The sequence below is a fragment of the Aphelocoma coerulescens genome, chromosome 12, assembly GCF_041296385.1.
Source record: "Aphelocoma coerulescens isolate FSJ_1873_10779 chromosome 12, UR_Acoe_1.0, whole genome shotgun sequence".
Taxonomy (NCBI): domain Eukaryota; kingdom Metazoa; phylum Chordata; class Aves; order Passeriformes; family Corvidae; genus Aphelocoma; species Aphelocoma coerulescens.
The window spans coordinates 7,152,649-7,176,814 of record NC_091026.1 but is presented as its reverse complement, the minus strand read 5'-3'; the positions used below and the strand labels follow the sequence as shown (position 1 = coordinate 7,176,814).

At 38.3% G+C, this 24,166-nt stretch overlaps 1 protein-coding gene across 2 annotated transcripts in view; it reads left to right on the top strand.

The window, feature by feature from the left end:
* Positions 1-18,012, top strand: part of DCP1A (decapping mRNA 1A) — a 32,233-nt gene extending 14,221 nt beyond the window's left edge. The window contains exons 5-10 of one of the 2 annotated variants that reach the window (XM_069027703.1): positions 1,941-2,079; positions 5,448-5,567; positions 8,847-9,602; positions 10,301-10,366; positions 12,403-12,621; positions 14,109-18,012. In XM_069027703.1, the coding sequence (XP_068883804.1) occupies positions 1,941-2,079; positions 5,448-5,567; positions 8,847-9,602; positions 10,301-10,366; positions 12,403-12,621; positions 14,109-14,189 (1,381 nt within the window). In that variant the 3' untranslated portion in view covers positions 14,190-18,012. The remainder of the gene's footprint in view (positions 1-1,940; positions 2,080-5,447; positions 5,568-8,846; positions 9,603-10,300; positions 10,367-12,402; positions 12,622-14,108) is intronic. The other variant, XM_069027704.1, reaches the window with a different exon arrangement.
* Positions 18,013-24,166: the final 6,154 nt, after the last annotated feature.

Here is a 24,166-nt window from a genome sequence, read left to right as displayed (position 1 = left end):
TAACAAGCACTTCATCATGAACAAGAGAAGAATATTATGAACTGTTTCTCAGAAATTTGTGAAACATTTCTGTGAAATGGATGCACTCCTTGAAGATGTTTTGCTGTGGGATCAATGGTACTGTTTTCATGGGAGGATGTTTTATTGAAACCTTCTGAGCCAACTAATTAAGGCAGAAGGAGGGTCTCAAGAGTGAAGCCTTTGCTTTGCCTGCCAGGCAGCACTTGTGTGACTTCAGTTGCCCAGAATCTTCCCTTTAACTGAAGTGTTTCTTTTTTATTATACAATTATGCTAGCACTTAAAATCTCAGCAAAGCATTTGGATTCTCTTGCCTTGCTCTTTCTCATCCTTAGTTTTGGAGTTGAGTTTAGAGAGGTCCTAAGCCAGGACTGGGTGACTGTGTGAGGTGCTGGAACAAAATGTTCTCTCAGGGTGTCACCATAGAAACACTTGTGGAGTATTGAGCTGCTTCATCCAAACAAGCACATGTTGCAGTTCTTGAAAATTGTCAGGGTTACCTTTGCCTCCCTATTGTGAGTTACCTTTGCAGGTGACTGCTGCTTACAGAGATGGCTGGAAATAATCAGAAGCTGGTTAAATAATCAGCTTGTATGATTACAAATTCTGAAAGCCACATCGACTTGTTAAAAGCCAAATCTAACCCTTTTTCAACTAAACACAACTAAACCCTAGTGAAGTAAAGAAGCTTGGTTGCTAGAACACTGGAAAGAAAGTTCCAAAACTTGAACTATTTTTTTCCTCAGAAGTGTAAACATAGAGGTGCATATAAATAATTACAGTCTATAAAATCTAGAGTTTGTCCTGAATCCTAACTGACCCAAAGAAACTGGAGGCTGGAATGATTGACACTTTCTGTGATTGTTGTGATGGCACCTCTTGGCTCCCCCCTCAGCCATCAGTTCCACAGCATGAGAGTTCTCAAGTGGCATGCCAGCTCCAGAGCTCTGCCCTGTTTACAGTGCTTGTTTTTTCTTAACATATTTGATTAATGCAGGCTTAAAAAAGAAGGGATTACAGGCTGGTGTGTGTTTATTTCAAGAGGATAAGCTTTAGCGCATTGCACAGCCATGTATATCTTGTGAACTGCATATGGATTAGGAGTATATGCTGCTTTTATTTTATTACTGAAATGACCAGGTACACATAATCTTCTTGTATCTCTTACCTGTCCTTCAAATTGAAGGTTTTGGATACTTGAGGCAGACAGGGGTGGAGTAGAAGTGGTAAATAAACCATAGATACCAGAGGCCAGAGGAAATGCAGGTAATTGGAATGACTACAGGGCAGCTTGAGAAGGAAATGGTTTAATGTTTTTTTCCAGAGGCGTAGGTGGGGGTGTGAGGGGTAACTTGCTCTAAGTCCTCTTGCAGACTGATTCCAGATATATCTGGTATGAGCCAGCTCTCTTCTTTCCCACTGTCTCTGTTTGTTGCATAATGGTAGGCCTCATCCTAAACTAGAACTGTTTGGTAATAGATTTTGTTGAATGACATGGCTTGACTTGGCTAAATCTGGAAAAATGCATGTTAGGAAGTAAAGAGAAAAAATTGTATCTTAGTCTGTGGTATAATACATGTGCTTTTTGTGTATCACATGCTTGGATGTCCACATATTTCACTGTAAAAATGTCTAAACATGAGAGTTTTATAGAAGTAGTGTTTACTGTGGGCAAACTTTGTGAGAGACAGACCAGTGCTGTGTGAATGGGAGATAAATCGTCCAGACCATTTGACAATTTGACTTGCATAAACCTTGTAGCAGATGAAAACGTGTGTAACTTTGGTCAACTGTGTGTTAGGCTCTTATTCAGGCAGAAAAAATGGGTTAATGTGCTGAGAGCACATTTTTCTTCACTGCTTTTTGCAAGATGTTAACTCTAGTTAAATTTTTAAATCCTGTTTCTCCTTTCCTGTTACAGAGTGGTTGAACAAGAAGCTCAGAGATCGCAGCAAGTTTCTCAGGACAGAAAAAGTCCCAGCAGGACCAATGGCTGCAATGAAAACAGGCCCATTGACATCCTGGAAATGCTTAGTAAAGCCAAGGATGAATATGAACGAGTAAGTAAATGTCTCTTTTCTGGAAATGAGTTTTTAGCACATCAGCTGTGCTTTGTTTAAAGAGTGGGCAGTCTCTGCAATAGTTTCAGCAGCCTTGTTTTCAGACTGATGTGTTGTTCCCTCCCTCAGGAACACTGTACTAGGAAACATTCTCTGATTTCAGGCAAGATGGATTGAATCCTGATCATGTGGTCCAACTTGAAGTGTAGCAGGGTAGACCCATTTTACAATGATTTCTCCTGCTGTGAGAAAATTTTGTCTCTGGGAATAGCAAATAAAAATTATGCCCAACAGCATCTGTTTCTTCTTAGTCTCAAAAGATGTCTTGTGGTATTAGAGACTGAGTCATTCAGTACATTTGTAGACTCTATGAAGCATATTTCTTATTAGCTGTAGACTAAATGTAACAATACTGTTCCTTGTCTTTCTGTTCTCCAGTTTATTTCTTCTGTCCTGTCTACTGTTTGTCTTTTTAATAAATTAATTCATCTCAGAAGGAAAAGTATGTTATCCTTTGCCAGTGTTAAATTCACAAGGTTACATAATGAGGAATGTTAGTTCTCTTAGGAAAGAATTACTTTATATAGTCGTGAGAACCAAATTCATACGTGCAGGATGAATATAAAGGTAATGTGTGGGAGATCCAAAAATGGAAACAGAGATTCTGAACACGCCTCTTCCCCAGTATAATAATACAGGAATGTGCCATAGTAAAGCAATGTGTGAGTATTGCATTGCAGAACCATGGTGTGGCTTCTGTGGCTGTGCTGGTGGGAGAAGAGGGAGCACATTGTACAGTGCTTGATTCCTTCCAGGAGTTGCTCGTTGTGCAGCAGAATTCTTTTGAGTACTTGGGATCTGAGTCTTTGTGGGATTCTAGATGGTTACAGTACAATGGGGGATGATGAGAAAAGAGTAAGCATGTGAATTAAACCTTGTCACTGTCTGAAGTACATTGAGGTCAGCTCAATGTGACAAACAATACAGTATCTTTGACCCAGGCTAGATACTAATTTCTGGAAATCACTCTCATGTTTTTTCAGTGCTTTAAAATACAGATGAAAAGAAAGTTACTTCTGAATGTGTATCAGTGCTGTTTGGGGAGAGGTGTCTCTGTATGAAGGCCAGCATTGTTCAAGTAGCAGCTTTTGTAAGATTACAGAAGGAAACATCACAACTTGCATGATTCATCTTTCAGTGGTGCATCAATTTAGACAGATTTGAAAAAACTGAAGTCTTTTTGCAAAGAAGGGAAAAAACCTATCCCACAAGAATCCACTGCTTTGGTAGTGCCCTCCTGGGTGTGATGAAGCCTTTTTCCCTCTTTGTCCTTGCAGTACTGGATAATACACATTTCCAACAGATGGCTGTTGGATGGCTTGGGATATTCCAGCTTCTCTTCTAATTTTCAGATCTTTTTCATGTGAGACTACTGAAAAGCTTTTGCTAGAAACAGTGTTCCTGAACATCGTGGCTGAAGCTCTGTAGACAAGTAAAATTCTGATGAACAGGAACTGGTATGGAGATATTTTAGTGGACAGTCAACATCTGTGCTGCCAATAATACAACAGTGAAGTAGGCAGGCATGGGCTACAGCAAAGCTACTTAAAAACTGGGGGGAGTTGTATCTTCATTTCTTCTTGTTGTTGTTTGTGTGTTTGTTTCTTGATATTTTTAGAACGCATGAGCCATAAATGAACCTATTTGTGGTGATCCCATCAGAGCCTGCTGTGATTGTAGTTGTGTACAGTTGTCAGAAAAGCAGTAATGAACAATGTTGGTCACGTTTCAAGCAAACTTCTTTGGAGAAGGTTCTGTTGACCACCTCAGCTTTAACAACAAAACCCTGGCACATTAATTTTGGAACTTGTAGCCAATGTGTGCCAATGTTAACTTGATGAAGTAACCAACTTGTTTTGAAGATGGCTTCTTGAGAGACCTTTCCTGTCTTAATTCTTTTTGAATAATTTTGTGGTACTTGGTAATTATGCCTGAATTTGTATTTAGGAGCAGAAAGTACTTATCTGCCTGGTACATTCCAGATGGATCATACAGTAATCCTTGTGTGCAGCCCACATGAGATTGGCAGAGTGTCAGCATGAGAAGGGGGCAGAGGGAGTGAAAAAGAGATTTATGAAGGTCTGAGTGATTTAATCTAGGATTCCAAATCAGCTTAATCCTTCAAGTACACACTACATCAAGCCCATATGTGAAAATGAATGAACTCTGAGGTTTTTTTTTTAATGAAGTGAATGGATGCTTTTTATAGTGTGGTTTTGTGTGTATATTTCAGTATGAGCAGGGAAACATACTGCCGCTTATCCTCTAGTGAAAAGAAAACTCTGCCTTTCCTGATTTTATAACTAAAAGTCCTCCAGCATTTCAGGCACAAAGAGTTTTGACCTTCAAGTTAGTGGCTAAAAGTCAGAAAGATGGGAGAGTCTGCTTCTCTCCTCTGTCCTTAAATCACAATGTAAAGGCTTGGTTTTGTATTTATTGCTTTCAATTAGAAATTGAAAACAAAAGAATAAAGCTCAGATTGCTTTTTAATCTGCAGCTAAAAAGTTTAACCCATATTTTACTGCTTTGGGTAAGATACCAGAGCAATCATCATGTGTTGTGTCAATGGTTGAGCTCTGTCATATGCATAACATGTACTTTATGCATTGAAAGCTGGGTTATTCTACAGTCTGGTTTTTTTCACTGGTGATTTTAATGGTAATATCTATATTTGCTTATTTTTATGTTTATTAAAGATGAAAGTCAACACCATCTGTGAACATATTGTATTATAATACAACTCTCTTGCCTGGTTTTGTCTTGTTCATAGAAAACCAAATTAACACCTGAAAATAGATGTAGATGGTTGGTTAAATCTGGTGGAAATAAGTCGGTGACAAGCTCTCTTTCCAGCCACTTAGAGTGACTTCTGTCTGGATTTCTTTTTCCTAAGCAGTTCTAGTTTGGGTTCCTGATTTAATGAAGTGTAGCAAATTTCTCTGTTAGTGGCCAGTGCAGATATAGGATGTGAAAAGCCCACCTTTTATTTCATTTCTTCATTTCATTTTCTTTCAACATTATAATTTTCTTTCTTGATGAAAAAGTATAAAGCCAGTTGTATTTTCTTTTTGTTTTTCTTGTAATAATAAAGAGTAAAAGCTTTATGAGTGCATATCAGATTCTGGATGTCTTGGTATGATTTTTAATTCCTAAGATTTCTGAATTCCACAGTGTCTTACAAAAATCAGTGCTTTGTACATCATCTGTATTTCAGTCCAAGTGCCATGTAAACAGGACTGTATAGTGGGTAAATGTGGACTAAAACCCATATATTTATATTAATTTTTTTTTCTTTTTTTCCCCCTCAGAATCAGATCAGTGACCTAAGTATTATATCAAGTTCTGGAATGCAACAAAATTCAAATCCTCCAAAGCCAGAAAGCACAGAGCCTTCAGAACAGAAGCCTTCATTACAAGTGCAAGAGCAGGTATGTTTCATCCAACCCTAAATAAAGGAGTTTTTTCATTTAGTACTTTGTTTTGGTACCAAAATAGACTTTTTTTCTTGAGATGCCTTCAGTGTTTGCTCCATCGATTATCACTTTAAACAGACTAATGAGTGGGAAGACTTTACTAGTATCTAGTAAATTCTGTCTTTTGACTTAGCATTTTGAAAATAAGAGGCTATGTCCACACTACTGTGAATGTCCATACTTAAATGGGCCAGCTTGGCTTCTGGAAGAAGTCAGTCCGTGGTAATGTGTGGGATGACTTGGAGAGGTAGAAAGCAAGAAAAGATGACCATGCCCCTGTGATCACTCAGGAACTCAAGCCCTGGTCTTGTGCCTCAGACATTTACTGAAGGTTGGTCTGTGCTGCCTTCAAAGCCACAGCCGTGGTCCTGCACGAGGGAGCTGTGCCTTCATACAAGACTTTCTAGAGATAGACTTAGAAAAAAAAGTAAGTAAATTGTGCAGTAACTGAATTCCCTGTAACTCGGAAGTGCAGTGGGCCTGCTTGCAGTGCCACCCAGTGGGCACAGGACGGGCAGTGCTGCTGCTCCTCGGAAATGGCCCATGGAAAACTCCTCTCCCTGCCATGGTCCACTGATGCAATAAACCACTGGGCCTGAGAGATGAAATCCCCTAGGAAAATGTGGGCGACCTTGCACTTAGGACTTGCAAACAAAATAGGTAGTTTGGAGGAGTAGTAGGAGTTTCTAGTTCTGGTTAGGGCTGGGTCTGGGCAGCAGGAATCTGGTTTAGGGGTGGGGTAGTAACAATTAATGAATTAAAATGAGGAGTGGGGAGTTTGCTGGGATTATTTTCTGTCACGGCCCTTCCAGCCCCTCAGCAGCACCTCTGGTTTTGGGTCAGTGATGGACTGACCCCTGGCAGCCTGCTCTGCTTGCTGCATGCCATGTCTGGAGACCTGGCACCAGGGTTACCTGAGGCTGTGCTTTCAAAACACATCTTTTCTTTGGGTCATTCCATGTAGACTGTACAAAATCAGCTGAAATGCTTCTCCTGACAGTGCATGGAATTGCAGAACAGGAATCAATAAAGGAAAAACTGGAAAGATAAGATTCTAACAAATTGCTCTGAAGTAATTACAGGGAAAGTTGATTTATAGAACATGTAAAATGTCATATTTTTAATTCTGTTGAGCTATTTAAAATAATAGCTGCTGAGATACTGGAAAAAATTAATTGGGTAACATAAGTGATAGTTCTGTGAAGCCAGTTAACTGGGTTCAAATATATCTCAAATGTGTTGGTTCTGAGCCACATTTTTAGTAACACGGACAACTGAGAGACTACTGGAAAAACACTCCATTTCAACTATAAAAACACATTTTTCATCTAATTAAAACAGATGACCAGTGAAATCAAAAAATAGTGTGCATATGCTAAGTACAGTGAGATTGCTAAATTCCCTCCAAAATGTCACACTTGCATGTTGATGAACTTCATCTCATGCTAAAGATACCACACATTTGGGAATAAAAATAAATGTCTTCTCTATGATATTGTGTAGTTAAGTGTCACATCTTGGCAATTCAAAATTAAAATCAGTTGTATCATGAGATGCTTTCATGCCAGAAATCAGCAAAACTGAACCAGAACACTGATACTGAACCATGAATTAGCAGAGCTGGGCCTATAAAGCTTACCTGAAATCACTTTTGGACAAACCCTCTGAGCAGCAGCAGTAGCACTCTATTCCTATCAAATAAAGGGATCCTGTGGCCTTAAAGCAGCCCCTGCTGCTAAAGGTCTTCATAAACACACAGAGTTGATGATATGCTCAAAGTACACCTCAACCAGAGATAGACAAAGCAAAAGAGGTGTTTTATACTTCAAGCTGGAAACTTGACTTGATGTTTGAGACTATCCAGTCTGATTTGGATCAAAGCATGGTAGAGATTTCAGTTTATTACTTGACTATTGTAATGTATTAATAAAGGAAAGCTGCTCAATTAATCATACTGAAGTGAACAGCTGAGTTTGAAATGATCTGGAACAGTGATTTTTTCCTCTTAATGGAATCTTTATGGTTGAAGGACAGGTCTCCAGAACAGTAAGATCAGTGGAAAAAAGAACAACTTTCTAGGAAAATATTCCTAAGATAATTAATAAGGTTTATAAACCATAGAATGTCCAAGCCCCAAAATGAAAGGGTGCCAGACTTTAACTAGCTAAAATTGAATAACAATGACAGTAGAGATGAGTGACCTGGGCAAGACAGTGTGACTTCAAGCTCAAGGTTTTTTGTTGGGCTATTTGTGTGGCACCTGTGCTGCTGTGTCTTGGCTGCTGTTCTCTGTGCTAGGGAAATCAGAGCCAGCAGAGCAATGTCATGGTACAGTAGTTGTCATTGTGAAGTAGCATCTTTGTTTAGACATACCATCAGAATACACTGGAATTGTGCTGCAGGCCATTCAGTCTTCTGAACAGAATGTTGTAATTCAGTCCAGCTGTTTTACATAACTTCTGGTCCTGTGCAACCTCAAAAAAAAAAAAAAAAAAAAAAAGGAAAATTTTGAGATTACTGGTGTTAATAGCTGTTTCTTTTCTCTTCAGTGAAAAACATTTTTAAATATTTTCAGCAAATATTAAAAGATGATATCCTTAAAACCATATTTTTCATACAATGTCAGTGATGTAGGCTCGATGTGTATTTTTGGGAGAGACTAAAGTACTGGTAGATGTAACTGTGTATATATACACACTTTTCAAGGATATAAATATACATGTGTTTAGGTTTATATGTAATATCTGCACTGTTAATGAAAAGGGCAAGGAAAACTGTCTATGCATGTATTGCTAGTTCAGTTGTGCAGCTTCTGGTTTCTATGTTCCTTTCCCATCTTTTAGGCCACTTAATTATTTCCAACTCTGTAAATACTGTTTCATGTGTATGTTTTTTCCCCCACTTCCCTAAAGTGCCTTGTGCAGTTAGGGCTGATGGATGATGGCAGGTGCTGTGCTCCTGACTCAGTCCATAGCCTTCCCCCACCCTGACTGCTAGTGCACAGACTATCCTGAGACGGCTGTAAAGAAAAACCATACATAGCCAGGATGTTCCTCTTCACTAAATAAATTTCAAAATTCCTGTGAATAGGACACCCTTAATATCCAAACTGTATTTTATATGCATTTGACCTAGTTGTCTCTCATAGTTTCCTTGAATTTGTAATAGACTGTGTGATCTGCACAGTGCTATGTCTAGTTCTAAACTGAAAACTTCCTTCTCCCTTCTTTTTAGCCATTTCAGTCAAGGCAGAAGCACCTGACTTTGGAGGAACTGTTTGGAACCTCTGTACAAAAGGAACAGCCTGCAGCTCCATATCCCAATCCAGAGAGAATGGAGAAGCTGCAGACAGACACACCTGCCAGAGAGCAGCACAGTTTGCTTTTGCCTTTTTCCTTTGACCAGTCACCAGTAATGCAACAATCCCTGGGGAAATCTGAAAGTCCGAGCATTAAAACCAGTGCCAATCAGCAGGACTGTTTAACACCTATGATAATACCTCCAGCTTCAGTTTCCCAGCCTGATATGAAAAATGTTTCAAGCTATTCAGTCCGTTTAAGCCCTGTTCTTAATTCAGCCTCGACAATGGAAGCTGCCCCTGCTCAGATGCTTCCTGGCCTCAAACAAAGCAACAGTATAATGCAAGTTATGCAGCAAGCTGCCAAGCCCATATCCCCACTGGTGAATCAGCCGCCATCTGAAGTGAACCACGCTCCACAGAATCTAATGGCTGGCCAAAGCCAGCTCATAGCACCCTTGACAACAGCAAACACAGGGACTGTCTCAAATGCATCTCATGCAAGTGTTGATCTTCTCCAGAAACTCAGGTTGACCCCACAGCACGACCAAACACAACAGCAGTCTCTCGCTAAGACTCCCTTAACACCAAACATCTCTGCCTCAGTTGGGCAACTTGCAACACCAGAAAGCTTCAAAGAATCTCACAGTAAGCCATCAGCCTTGAACAGCAAGATAATCTCTCCCCTTCAGGTATTCTGTGGGCTTTGATATCCGTGAAGCTTTAGAATACATGTATTTTTCCCTTGAAAAATGTGCTGTTATATATTAGCTGTTTGAAGATAATGAAGGACTTCCACTATGTGATATTGATTGAATGGCTAGGTTAGAAATCCAATTCCATTAGTTTTGTGTCATTAGCATCAGCTGTCAGTGACAGACCTGTCTGTAGAGCAGGAGGTTTTTCAAGCTGGTGCTGTTAGTGGGTGAAAAAGTCCTAAAGATTTCATCTGTACTCGTGTCAGAAAAGCACTGCACAGAGCTGGGCATCTGAGAAGGGATGAGAGTGTGATGAGAGTTGATGTGGTGGAAGTCTAGCCTGTTCCTTATTTGACAGTGTACAGTTAACAATTTCCTTTTTCTGATTATTTTGTTTTGAGTGTTTGTACTCCTTCAGTTTTGACCCACTTCTGGGGGTACCTGTGGGCTGCATAGAAATGGGGCTTTATAGGTTTGCCATAATACTGAAAGCATAAAACTTAAACTGAGATTTTTCCTCTTTTTCCAGCTTCCCATTGATTATATCAGTTTTACAAAATTGATTTAATTGTGTCTAAAATCTGCTGAAATTTGCATTTTTGTGGCTTTCTTAAAAACAGAGAACCACCTCTGGAAATTGAGCTGTGGATGGTAACTTGTGAATTTTGCTTTTTTTTTTTTCTTTAACTCAGAGTGTACAACAAAACAAGGAATCAGAAGTATTTCCACAGCCAAAAACTTTGTCTAAAGCAAGTCAAGTAAGTGGATAAGTACCTCTGCTAATTGTTCGTTGGTTTTCTTAGAAAGGGGAAAAAAAAACAGCTGCAGTACACAGTTGATATCTCAAACAGTCACTGCCCCACTGACCATATGTAGAGTTCTTGGGAAACAGAACTGTACTGGAGGAGGAAGGGGGAGGGAGCTCCTGTCAGTGTGGTGCTCTTGTATAGTCCCTCTTCTTGTTGGTTCTAATGCAGAAATGGAAACACATTTTTGGATTCACAGCCTTGCACTGAGTTTGCACCATTTGAACTGTTGGAGTTTTTTTAATGTTGCAAGCAGGGAGTATTAGTGCCATAATACTGTAGTAGGGCTATTAGCCTTGGCCCAACCTTAAGCACCCCAGAGGCTTAAAATGCAATCCTTGCCTTACTGTCTCTGTTTTCCTGAGATACCTTGTATTGTATGAAAAGATACAAAGCAGAAAAAATTGAAGATTAAAGAAAAAAAGAGTAACACTTGTTACTGCAAAACTTGTAATAGCAAGTTTTAGCAATCTAAAAACAATTTTAAGTTCTTAGAACTGCCTTGGGTAACAGTTTAAAATAATGTCAATTTTAAGTTTCAAGTTGCAGTTACAAAATAACTGGTAACAGTAAAGTGTTCGAGAATGTTTTAATTATCTTTTTGTTATGTATTCATTTTAGGACACCATCTGTATTTTAATTCTACTTTTCCCTTATGCACCCACTCCTTTTTCAGATCTCTTGCCTCATTCTTGTCAAACTTGCTCTCCATGAAAGCAGTTTTAGTAGCATGCCCAGATCTGATTGTGAAGGCAAAAAAATGACCCTACTGGAAGTAAAATGCTGTTTTAGCTACTGGCCTGCTAGAAGATAAGCTCTACAGTCTGTTCATGACCCAGTTAGTAAACAATTCCCGAATTAAAAGTATTTTATATGGATTTGGGAATTTTAAGAAACATGTGCATGTTGTATAGTAAACTGTCAGTTTAAACACATTGTCTTCAGCTGAAATCCCACGCTGTGAGTCTTCACAGTTTTGACTACAAGAAAACCAATTCGTTGGTTCTGCTGTTGTTGATGTTATTATACACACATTAACTTCAGATGGCTTCGGAGGGCTTTTTCCTCTGAAGATCCTTGGTTATCCAAGGGGAACTCTTTCTGCTGACATATCAAACATCTTTACAAATCACATTTAGTGTTGCTTTTCTTTGGAGTGAGATTGGCTTGTTTCTTTTTTTTTTTTTCACCATGTTGGTCATCCTGGGAGCCTGAGCAAGACATAGATTATCATCCTGAGTAATGATTGCAGTTATCAGGACATGCCAGAGTTAACTGAAGGCAGATGCTTATTTGTGTCCAGTTGATGCAAATGTAGTAGCCTTATAAATGTGCAATTTATGTTTAAAAGGAAAAGTGGTTAAGGCTGTATGTGGATTTTTGTAATGAAATGGAGACAGAACTGTGGAATGATGAGGTGGGAAGATGGTCCTCAAAATATTTCCATCCCACATCCCCCCAAGGGAAAACAGAATGAGAATATTTCAGTGTACTCCAATGTTTTAATTGTTATTCAGCAGTCTCTTTAAATTTGTTGGAGATGCACTTAAAATTTGAAGTAAAGTGTTTGTGGGAGACCATAGAAGTAGGGCTGCAGGAAGCAGGACTGGTCTTTCTGAAAATTCCTAAGAAAAATAATAATTTGCAAAACAGCCATAGGCTCCTTTGATTACTTAAGTGAAAAGCTCAACTTTCGTTGTATGTGTTATGTTCCAGAAATTCTGGAAGGTAGCAACCACATGAGTAGGAAGGAGTCTGCATACAAGAATGTTCAAGGCTGCTACCTTCTTCAGCTTTGAAAATGAGTACTGTTGATACTGATCTTCATAGGTAGATATTTCTTCATTAAGAGCAACTATTCTTCAACATCTGACTGAATAATTGTGGCTGCAATTTATTTCATTTTCTTTATGCTCATCTCTCCAGCCTTTACAGCATCATTCATTCTTACTGAACACAGTGCTTATTAATTTTCTGTTCTTTTACAGGTTGCACCTCCACAGTTTGTTACAGCCACAACGACAGTAACGCCTTCAGTGCTCTTGTCTCCAAGTGTGTTTCAGCAATCAGCTACAAAAGCTACTGAAGTGGAGAATAAAGCCAGTTCTTCTTCGCCTTTAACACTTGGAACAACAGAAATTCAGACTACACCTCCTACTGTTCTCAGCAGGTCCCAGCTTCAAGAAGCACTGATACATCTAATAAAGGTAGTGTCTATACAGAGCTCAGTTTCTGAGGGATGGGCTTCCAAGCACAGAAGGCAGAAGTGACAAGTTCTGTACCCCTATAACTCCTTTTGCCCTGAAAGATTACAAATGTTCTTTCTTGTTGGAAGGGGCAGATTACTCCACACTGTACACAGAGTATGGCACAGCTTGCTCCTTTTGGTTGAGATGTGGAGGACTTAGAGGAACAGAGTACCTGGGATGTGTCCTTTCACGTCCATATGAATTTGTAGACAAGTGAGAAGTAACTTGCACTTAGTAGAAGCTGCTATGAGAGGGGAGTTGATTTTGCTGTCTTTTTAAGTGTTCCACTTCCCCAAGGAAAGCTTTCCTGTTTTCCATTCCCTAGAACCTTTCATCATCTTTACTTTCAGTATGTTTCTTTGAGATGGAAATTGCAAAGTTTTAGCTCTGCTATTTTCAGGGACTAAAAAGTTCTGTTGAATTAAATCTGTGATGTTGGGACAAGCTGTGCATTGAGATGTTTTTGACCTTTCATGTCATGGTGAAGTTGCCATGAATGACGAACAGTTCTTCCTTAGCTCAGGATTCTCTTGCTCACTCCATGCTGGTGTTAGTAGAGCTTATACCCAAAATGCAAGTCTAAAAATAACAGTATCTTCCCAGTGACCAAAAAAGGCATTACCAGATCCCATTATTAGGTTGCCTGATTTATCTGTTCCATTTTACATAACCTTTTCTTCTACAGGTGTGTATGGGTTTTCTAATTAAAGATTTAAACTAATCTTGGAATTGAGCTCACCTGCCAATATTTTTGAGTGGTGATTTTAGAGAGCTGACAAGGATATTTGTCTCCAGTCTTTACAGAGAGAGAAATGAATGAAGACAAAAATAGGCATATCCTGCAGCATGGGAGTACTCACACAGCACTCTAAGGAGGATACCAACTGCTTTCAGATCTTGTAAAGAGAGTATGACACCCTCAAGCTAACTGATTAGATACCAGTTTTGTAAACTTGTCATTTGAAGGAATTAGACTCGAGAAATATCTGTAAATATTGTCCATAGATTAACCCAATCCACTTCCCAGTCATGCTTTGACATTAGAATTCTTGTAGAGCACACTGCAATCCCATTCAGGCTGGTCTCTCTGACAGACATCACATCTGACACTCAGGCAGACTTGATTTGGGAAACTGTACATAGGATGGGATTCTTTGTGCCTAAGACTATGGTTTGGACTCTGGAGGGAAGCAAAATGTGGCCAGGCTGACACAGTGACCCCTGTCTATTGTTTGAATATCCAGAGTGCCTGGTGATCCCTTTAGCTCCTGACCAGCTTCATGGGTCACAGCCCATGTGTGTTCCAAAAGCACCTTTTGTGCAGGCACACAGCTCGTTCCTTTATCAGCTGGCAGGAAGCCTTATGACAACTTAAGTGGCATTAAGTTGAACTCTTCTTGCCTCTTTTTACTAATGTTTCTAATGTGTTTCTGTTTTTCCTGCAGAATGATTCCCGTTTTCTCAGCACTATCCATGAAGTCTACTTGCAAATCCTAACCAAGAGTACAGACAACATTAAGCTATAATTGAAGCTGAATCTACTTAAAATATGTTGATTTTAGAAACAATTATGCCTCATCTATAAAACTAATATTTTTGTAAAAGAATATTTAGTTTTCAATGTCTTGAATTTGAACCTGTTAGGAAAGATTATTCCTTAAATACTTATGAAAGTAATGTTCTCAGAATGATCTAGGTTTTCACTGTGATCATCACCAGCAAACCTTTTTTTTTATTGGGGAGGGGACTTAAGTTGCATCTGAGCTCTCATTAGCATTAAGTGAATGTGCAAATGTTTGCTCTGGCTCTCATTCCTGGCTGTATTCACTGTTCAAGGGTTACAGACTCAAAACTATTTCAACCAGCAAATGCACATTATAGTACACTACAGCATACCTGAACAAAATTCAGTTGTGGGAACCTAGTTCCAGTTTGAAGGACTAAGGAAAATGAGAACACAATGCACAAAGCTGGCAGGTGTGGGGAAAGAAAGGGTCTGGAAGCCAGGCCATTGGAGCTAAATTGTTAACAAAAAGTCTAAAAAAGTGATCTGCTCAGTACATTAGCAGTCTTTAGGTAATGTGTGTAAATTTATCTTTTCAATACTTCATTAATCTTATTTGTTTCTGCGTTACTGACATAAAACACCCAAGTGAGTAAGGCCATTTTCTCTAAAAAGGCAAAATTTGAAATATGCAAAATCTTAAGTGATTGTATCTTTTTTTTTAAGCAACAAAGTAGTTGCATGTTGAAATTCTCATTTTAAATTTATAGTTGGGAGACCACCACTGGAAGACTCTCTTCCTGTTCAGCAGTGTTTGATAAAATTTAAACATTTTGTTCCCTTTTAGTTTAAGGATGGACCACATCATAGTTGGCTTTCATTCCTCAGTTGTGTTGGAACTGCAGTGTTGAAAATTATGCAGATGGGAAACAAATGCATGCTTTTTTTCTGTTGCCCTCTCCTCAAATTATTAGTGCACACTTCATAGTCTGAAGTTTATCTAATTAAAATGTTACTGCTTTGTATATGTGATTTAGTAAGTCACTATTCACTAAGAATTTAACTGGGTACTTTCCCATTTGAAATCAGAAAATTTTTAATTATACTTTCTTATGCTGCTGTGTTGGTTTACCCATGGGTTGTATTTATTTCTTAAAGGCATGCAAAGGTAACTAATCTGACTTCAGGTCCCAACCTTCTCCAGCAATAGTAAAGGATGCTTTTTCAGTAGAAAACTGTTGGGTTATTGAGTAAAGAGAGAATCTGTAGTGAGTTATGATGCACTGCTTCATTCTTTTCCCTCAAGCACTATTGAAATATGAAGAAAAATATTGTTTGGCTCCTTACAACATATATGTAAGTATAGATATCCTAAGGATTAGTTAATGTTGGCATAGTCAAGGTGCATGGCCATTTCATTGGAAACTAGTAATTGAGCTTTAATTGTGACTTGTTCACAAATCACGATGTTTTAGATACAACAAATATTTACATTTTTATGTATTTGATCTATTTTAGTTTTTTTCCTAGCTTTTTAGTGGAAAATATATTTTGTTTAGCACTGCCTGCCTTCTGAAAAGCTCTTTCCAGCCTTTGTGTTCAGTGTTTCCAGTTAAAATGTATAGTATATTGTTAGAGAAATGTGCAAGATTCAGGGAAAGATGCTAATGTGCATTCATCAAGAAATATATTGGATTGAATGGTAGCATTTGAATTCAGCAATACAAACTCAGACTTGGTAAGGAAGATAGGAGCTTCTTCCATAAATTCTGGAGTTCAATACTGTGTATGCACATACAGTGAGACTCAGACTGAAGGTCTAAACTAATTTTCTGTTGGGCTTTTTAGGCAAAGTTTCACTGAAAGGGACAAACCAGTGAGCAGTTCCTCTGAACAAGAATGGACAGTCTAAGCCAAATAGAGGGTTGCTCTTACCTGGATTTAGCAAAGATGGAGTCCATAACTTCTCACTTCTTGTGGACAGCTTCTGGTTTCTTCAAAGAAAGTTTTGATAAAAGTTTGTAAGAATAGAAATGTTGGAAGTTGATAGTGCACGTCGGTACTGTTTGCTAAATACAGTCATATCCAAAGATCCATAGAAATGATAGGAAGGAGTTGTATTTTGAGTTCTTCACCCATATACAAAAGTCATAATACTTTGAATATCCTTGTGAGGGTTCCTGGGCAGCTGGAAGCAAGCAGTTGGCAGACCCTTACTTCACTTTGGTTTTGTAGTGTCCTGGTAGCAACAGGTTGTTGGTTTACTTCCCTGCCCAGACTTTCTGAATGAATTGACAGAGAACCAGAGTTGAAATGGTAGTGTCCACAGCAAACTTCACACCTTGAACAAGTGCATGTGTTTGTTCCAACCTCTGTGTGTGGCCAGCAGACTCGGGAACACCCCCACTGCAGAGGTGTGACAAGTGCCAGGGGAGTGGCTTTAATAAATCAACTCCCTTAATTAAAAGCTCATTGTAAAACACAAGCTCAATTACAGTGTAAAATTTGATTTTTTTTTTTAATGTGGTCTGTGAATTTAAAAACTTTTTTTCCCTAATTTTTAAAATTTTTTGTATAAGTTTGAAATTACCATCTTGTTGAAGTGCTTGATTTTGCGTTATCTGCATGTAGGGATAACCAGTGTGTAGCAAGTTACTTTGAGGCATCACAGGAAATGATTGTGACCATTTTCAAGTGATTTTTGTTTCAAACTACTGGCTTAATGGGGATTTTATGTATTCTTTCTGGGAATCAAAAGCTGATTAGTTCAGACTACACTCCCCAAATTAATTCTTACCTAAGCCTGTTTTTTGTGGCTCACACTAAAGTTACTTTAGGTTTGAGTTTGGAATTTTACTTTTTCCCTAATCAAGTACAGTTTTAAAACCTACAGCTGCTGAATTGTTCAAGAAAATCAAAATTCTCAGTTTTGTAGTTAGACTTTCTCTGTTGTTATTGAACAATGCAAAGTTTATATGAAAGGTGCCTAATAGCTATTAACTTTAGAAGCAGAATATCTTTCCAAATTAAACAAGATTTGCAGAATGAGTGATAAAAAAAATTCAAGTGATTCATCCTGATTTAATATAAAATGTGTAATTCTGTGTATAAATACTCAATATTTAAACACTTGCTGATGGATGTATCATTTTTGCTTGCTTTTCTAATTGCTTCATTTTGGTTTATTTCTGAAACCCATTATGCCACATGTAGTCACTGATAGAATTTCTGAAATGTTTTGAAAAGCAAACATTTATTTGGGACTTCTTGGTTTTTAAAAGTATTCTAAGCAAATCAGCCACCTTTTTGCCAGGTATTTGGGTTGCTTTGTACAGCATATCTTAACAAGAGGAATGTGTGCAATATGTATCACCTCATTTTTGTCTGGCAATATTATGAAAATGTTAAGATGCAATATCTTCCTTTCACTTCAAGTTGGAAAAATTGCAGTATCTCTGATTTGGTGGTGTATTTATTTTTATCGATTCAGTGTATGGGCATATGGTTAGTTAGGGTTTTTTATGTACCTTATGTGCTTTTAGTAATTTCTGAGTTTTATCACTTCTGCATATGCACCAGTTGTAGCCATTTGCATGTTCTTTCAATATGAAGACCATGGGGAAGGGGGGGCTTCAGGAAAGATTTCTGGAAACCGGAGTAATTGTAAGTCAACAAATGTAGATACTGCATCATTAACGTTTTTGGTATGGTGTGGGTTTTATAGCACCTATGTATGTTTGCAGTTATTAAGTTATTGCATAAATGTTTAAGAATGAGCATTTTTTCATCCAAAATTTTGTATGTTTGCAAATATATTTTTGTAATAAAACTTCAAAACAAATGTTTCAGCACCTCCTAAAACCTTGTGATGTTTTCTTTTATTCCTAGAATTCTATTAGCCTACTGGAAGGTTCAGGGTTTTTTTAGGGTTAATATTTTCCAGAGAAGAAACTCAAATTCCATACTCCATTCTGGGGCTAGAACCAAAATTGCATTTGTCCCCTAAGAAAATACAACCTGACTGCTTGAAGGGCAGTGGGGAACAGCCTCTACAAGGTCTTCTGCTGCTGTCAGCAGCCTTGTATTTTGAATTTGATAAACAGATACATTTCCTTTCACATTAAGAAATGCAGCTGCAATTTCACTGGCTTGTGAGTACAGCTCTTAACTGTGTTTAGTGCCTTTCTGTATTGCTTTTTTATGGTGTCCCCTTTCATCCATCTAGACATGGCATTTGATTCTCAGTCCAGTGTTGGTCTTTGATCCAAAACATTGGAAACTGCAGTTGTCCTGCTACCATATCTGATTGATATCATGCAACTGATTGATCCAAATTTCACAAAGTAAAATAGGGAAGCTGATGAGGATGAAAAACACAGAAATTCATCTTGAAATTAAACAAAACCTTATGCCTAAATCCCTTAATCTTAGCAAGATGCTTATTCCCATTCTAACTACCCATAGGAGCTGGTGATTGCAGGGCAGATGAAATGTCTGGGGAGGCCACTGGAGAATGGCATTTGTTGCCGTAATGGTTTATGTTGGACTGATTCCTGTACTATGTCCAGAAGCAGATTCTTCTAATAGAAGGCTGCCATACAAAACAGGTACAGAAGTCATGGATTTACCATAAGGTAATTGAAAAAACAAGAAGTGAAAACAGCTTAGAATCAAATTTTAAATTCTGGAATCTAGATCTAAATTCTGTGTTAGGTGTGTTGCCTGTTTGGTCAATATCAAGAATATTTTTTTCATTCTCAGTGCCATTAATCTATTTGTCTTCTCTGGATCCAGGTATTCACTGTAATTCACATGAAGTGCTCCCCTTTGGTTTGGGAATAAGGTAATTCTTCTGAATTTCTCCGTGTAGCTCCAGGTAAACCAGGCACTGTACAAAAAGTTTATGCAAACCAAAGTCTTTTGGGCCTTTTTTCTCTTGATCCTATATGCTCTACAGTCATGTTTTTTCAAAGTGCATGAGAGCAGGGATTGACTGTATGCTACGATGGTGGTATGTGCCGGATAGGATCCGGCAATAGGCATTAGGCTTCTAAAAGCTCATCCTCTAAAATTTGAATTTTATTTGCAGGCTTGCAGAATGAAATATCAAGTTGCAGCTCATGTTCATGGGCCAAATTAATTGGAGTTAGTGGACTCACATTTGGTAAGGGTTCAACTACACTTCCTTCTCACTACAGAAGATACTGGGGTGGGTTAACTTTAACACCTGTCATTCATACAGCTTTTCTTCATTTTTGAACAGGATGCCTTCAAGTTACTAAATAGTCTTTATTATGGCTGAGGTAAATTTCAGCTTAGTTTTCTAATCAGAAGATTAGAAATTATAATGTATGTTATTGAAAGATATTTCCAGTGCCCAGTAGTGGACTTTTTTCACCTATCTTCACACAACTTCAGGTGTGAATCAGCTTGTTTCTATCTTCTAGATTTTGATTGGGGGCTTTACTTTTGACCTGACATACTAATTTAGGAGAATGAAACTTCTGTGATAGACCTGTAACTTAAAATATAGCCATGAACTGTAAAGCTCATCCCTGTCAGTTATGCAACAATTTTTACTTCCTTTACATAAGACACTCCTAATCAGGCTCAAAAAGCATTGAGAAAAGAGGGCAGTGAAGGGAGATTTTTATCAGTTGCTGCATTTTTGAAAGAGCACTGGCAATAAAACAAGAGGGAAAAGACCATTGAATAGAAGATTCCTGAGAAGAAAGCAAGGGAAGGAATAGCAAAATGGTTTATGTAAATATGAAAGGGGATATTGTAGAGAAAAAAGTATGGCCTGTGAAGGTATTTCCTGAAGCACAGAAGAATTTAAGTTACAGTTTTGTTTCTGTACTGCTGCATGTCTTCAGGTGTTCTCAAAGCTCAAATGCAGCTTGCCTGTAAGAATTCAGAGTATTTCAGGGCGTGTTCAGAAAATGACTGGGCAGACATGATTTCCTTGCTCTAATTCTTCAGGTCTGCTGTGGGGTTTTTTAACCTCTGGTAAGTAAGCAGCACAGTGGAGCTGACTGATTCACAGCAGTACCTAATTTTTGTCTTTACTTGATGGCCTCCCATTACAGTTTAAAATCTGCTACATAGAACAAGGCTGCTTGTACCTAGTTGCCTTTTGACTTTTATTTTAAATAGACCTTTAAAAATATTTCTACCATAATCCATTCTTTAAAATTCAAGAAGGTTCATTTTACAAAATCAACCTTGGGAAATAAAACCACAAAAGAATAAGCTTTATATACTGGCTGAAATGAAAGCACTTGCCCTTAGGCCTTTCTTGGAAATATGCAGGGATATGATGTAATTGCACAAGTTTTACTTCTTTTTTCCTCATAAATAAGTTAAGAAGCTTTCAAGAGTATCTACAGAGCAAAAATCACCCAGCCTGGCTCCGTATACAAAACTCTATGTTGGTCTTAATTTAGAAAGCATATGACTTGCACATCCTGCCCAAACTTCTTGTGGTTCAGAAGAGGGATGGGAGAGGCCTAGCAGGTTATCCAGCTTTCTCATGTAGGCTTGAGATTTATGGGTGATGCCAAGTGCCTGCTCTGGTTTACGTTTTAAGCATCAAACAAATTGGCTTCTGTCCTCTGGGGACACAGTTCTCTCATGTAACAAAACTGCTGCACAGGAAGCTTCTGTCATCTTAAACTCCCCACAAGAACTGAGGTACAAGGGTGCAGTTAAAGCCTGCAGGATCTGGATGTATACAGAGTCTGCTGTGGTTTACAACAAGCCCTGCTCCCGGTGTGATCTTCAGGATGGAAGGCACAGGGTGCCCATTATAAAGAAAGATCTCTACTTTTCAATGGTTTTAATAGGAAAATTCTGCCACAACAGAAGCTTTTACAGAAAACCCAAAGGTTTGGTTAGAAACACATGCAGTAATTTTAATAAGGGTTTGAAAATAAATTAATATTCTTTAGATATGAAGATAGCTGAGGGAAACTGCTAACATAACAAACGTGAAGATAATGTAGATTCATAGTATGTAGTGCCTGAGCCTGTGATGTAGCTTTATCTGACACTTCATTTTAGATAAAAAAGCCTGATCTTATTACTGCTCCTATACCTGTTCTCATGCAGTACATAATTTCTTGCAATTACTGGTGATGTGCTGCACAGACATAGGAGATTTTTTTCTTTTTTCTTTTCCTTAAATTCATTAGCAGCTAAATAATGTTATTACTGGAGATGATCTCAACAATCTGTTCCATGTCTAACTGAAGTCACTGTGTTTTTGCATGTGGAAGGATGTGTTGGTGGTGCATAATGGTCTGCATAATGAGAGAATGCTCTGGCATCAGTCCATTTCATCCATTCTTGAATGATTTCCTTCTCAAATGGCTTCTAATGCAGCTCTTCTTTTAAAGGTCTTCTAGTCAAAGCCCACTGTGTTGCAGAGGTCAGGCTGAAGATTTTTTTCACTTTCTCTCCTATGCATTACAGCACAAATAAATCCTTCTTTATTTGGTCATTATAGCTCTCTTACAGCTTCTTTCTAAACGTGCACACCCTATGAAAGCGTTGCTGTTGGGGAGATATCGCTTCACACAAGTTATCATCAATAACTTTATTATTTTAGTTTTGTCAAATTCCGTTATTTGAATACAGATACTCATTCAAACAAAGACTAAAGAGACTTGTAAACTAAAGAGACAAACAAACTTCTGAGCTTGTTTGAAGAGTGTTATGGAACTTGACTCAAGAGTCAACCAGAGAAAGCAAACATGGTGAAGTAACTCTGGAACATCTGTGTATTCAGTAGGCTTTCAAGCATAGATGCAGGCAAATGCCTCAAACTCCTATTGCATAAGTATTTAATATTTATCTTAACATAAAACAAAGAAATGGCAACAAGTTAAAAGTCAGATTATAAATTTAGTTTTGTAAATAACATTGTTAACTAGTTATACTAAACCAATGCAAATACCCCAAAATACTGCAATATTAGCATTACAAACAGTAATTTAAATACTGTCATTTTCTTGCACTGCTAGCAGAAATACTTTCCTAAATATCATCAAACAGCCCAAACCTAGTCACTGTGAGTTCATTTTAACTGTGTGAGACATATAATGCTTTGGTTTTTCTCTGGCAGGCTACATGTTCGATAGACATAAAAAAGTCTCATTGTGTAAGATTTGTCTCAAGTTATTTGGTTTAATGTGAACATTTTTCATGTATTACAAAATTTTCATAATATTTTGGGAACTTTGCAACTCTTGTTTTGGGTTTGTTTTTTTTTTAGTAGATGACATTTTTATTTAGAGGTAATATAAAAATTACTATGGTTTAAAATTATTTTTATCCAACACTTGCCTGCCTGTAACTCAAAAAGGGTCTGTTCTGTTATGAAGCTTTTCATACACATTTTTCCTTTTCCAGACTACTTTGTCAGCTGAGGAGAAGGTTTTAGTTGAGTTGAACTGTGAATCTATTCTGTTTGTATGTATCTATTTCTTGTACCTTGCTCTTACAGACTTCAAAGGTGGATGGATTTCCCATCTGGATGTTTCTGGATCAGGTGCACAAGAACCTTGCATTTTCCAGGTTGCTGGTTATAGCTGTTTGTCGTCTTTGTAGCACAAACTGCTGTTCTATGGCAACTAAAGGATGTTGAGTGTGTTTTTCATGGTCCAATGGGAACTGCAGAGCTGATCATTATTTCACAGCTGAATATTCTTTAAGAGGGTGTTTACTTGAGTGTGCACTTGAGTTTGTCTAAAACCACTTGCTAGCACTGATGAAGGAATAGAATTTATTTTGAGTAAGATGTGACAGTAAGGACTGAGTCTCTGGAAAATTTGCAGCACCAGATTTGGTCTGACAATGTACTGCATTCCCATCCATCAGGCTACAATGATTGGAATTTCACCACAGTTCCACAGAGAGGGGAATTCCACTTCTCTTTGTTAAGGTACTCTGCAAATTAAATGAAACCCTATGCACTACATGGAGATGTTCAGGACTAGCAAGGTTACAATCCAGGACAGCAGTGACTGGCAATTCCAGTTCAGTTTGGAATCCATACAGTGCTGCAATTGCACAGCCTGTTGGTCTCCTCCCACACCTCCACGCATTTTCTTTACTCACTACTGTTTGGATTTTGTAGTGCTGAGTGAGCTCTTACTAGACTTGGATTTGGCAATCTTTTGAGAACAGTTTTTAAGGCAAAATTGGGCACGTAGCCTCATGGTAGCTAACTGGCCTAAATTCCAGCAGCGCTGAGTGCATGCAGCTCCTGCTCTGGTAAACAGGGTTGCATGTACTTATGTCAGCAATGCATTTTTGCAGTATCTCAGCAAATGTCAGTCATAGCTGAGCTTTCATGCTTCTGCTGCACATAATGCCCTGACGCTGAAACATGGAGGCAGGGATGGAAAAATCCAGTTATCCTGTGTATGTATTTAATAAGCTGTCTAGTCTAGTAGTTAATAGTGAAGCTAACGAGATGTGATTGTATGTTCTGAAGCAAGACTGTTTGTCCATACGTTTGCATCCTTGTTTTAATCACATTGTACATGGTTTCCGAGGCAAGTCCCAGGAATGTGGAAGAAATGTTGACTGTTGTATGCAATGTATACCATGGCTTCAGCTATTGCTTTACAGTCCATCACACTTGGTCAGAGTTGCAGAAATAACACGCCTCTTCAGTAGATCAAAGTGGAGGCACTGACACAAGGTGGAATTTCATCCTGTGAATGCCTGAGCTGCTGTTTTAACAACACAATACCACAATAAGCACTCGGTGATGCAGCACAAGGATTCAGAGAACGGATGGGGAGTTGTGGACAGTGATCTCCCAACGACATTGTCTAAGCTAAGTCTATCTTAAAGTCTTTTTACCATTCAGATAACAATGGAGGAAACAAAAGAAGTTGTGAGCTATAGTGATACTGGACTGATCCAGATCACCCCCCTTATTTTCTTACAGGAGGGAAACAAGAAAGCACTGTTGAAGGCACTTGCTAA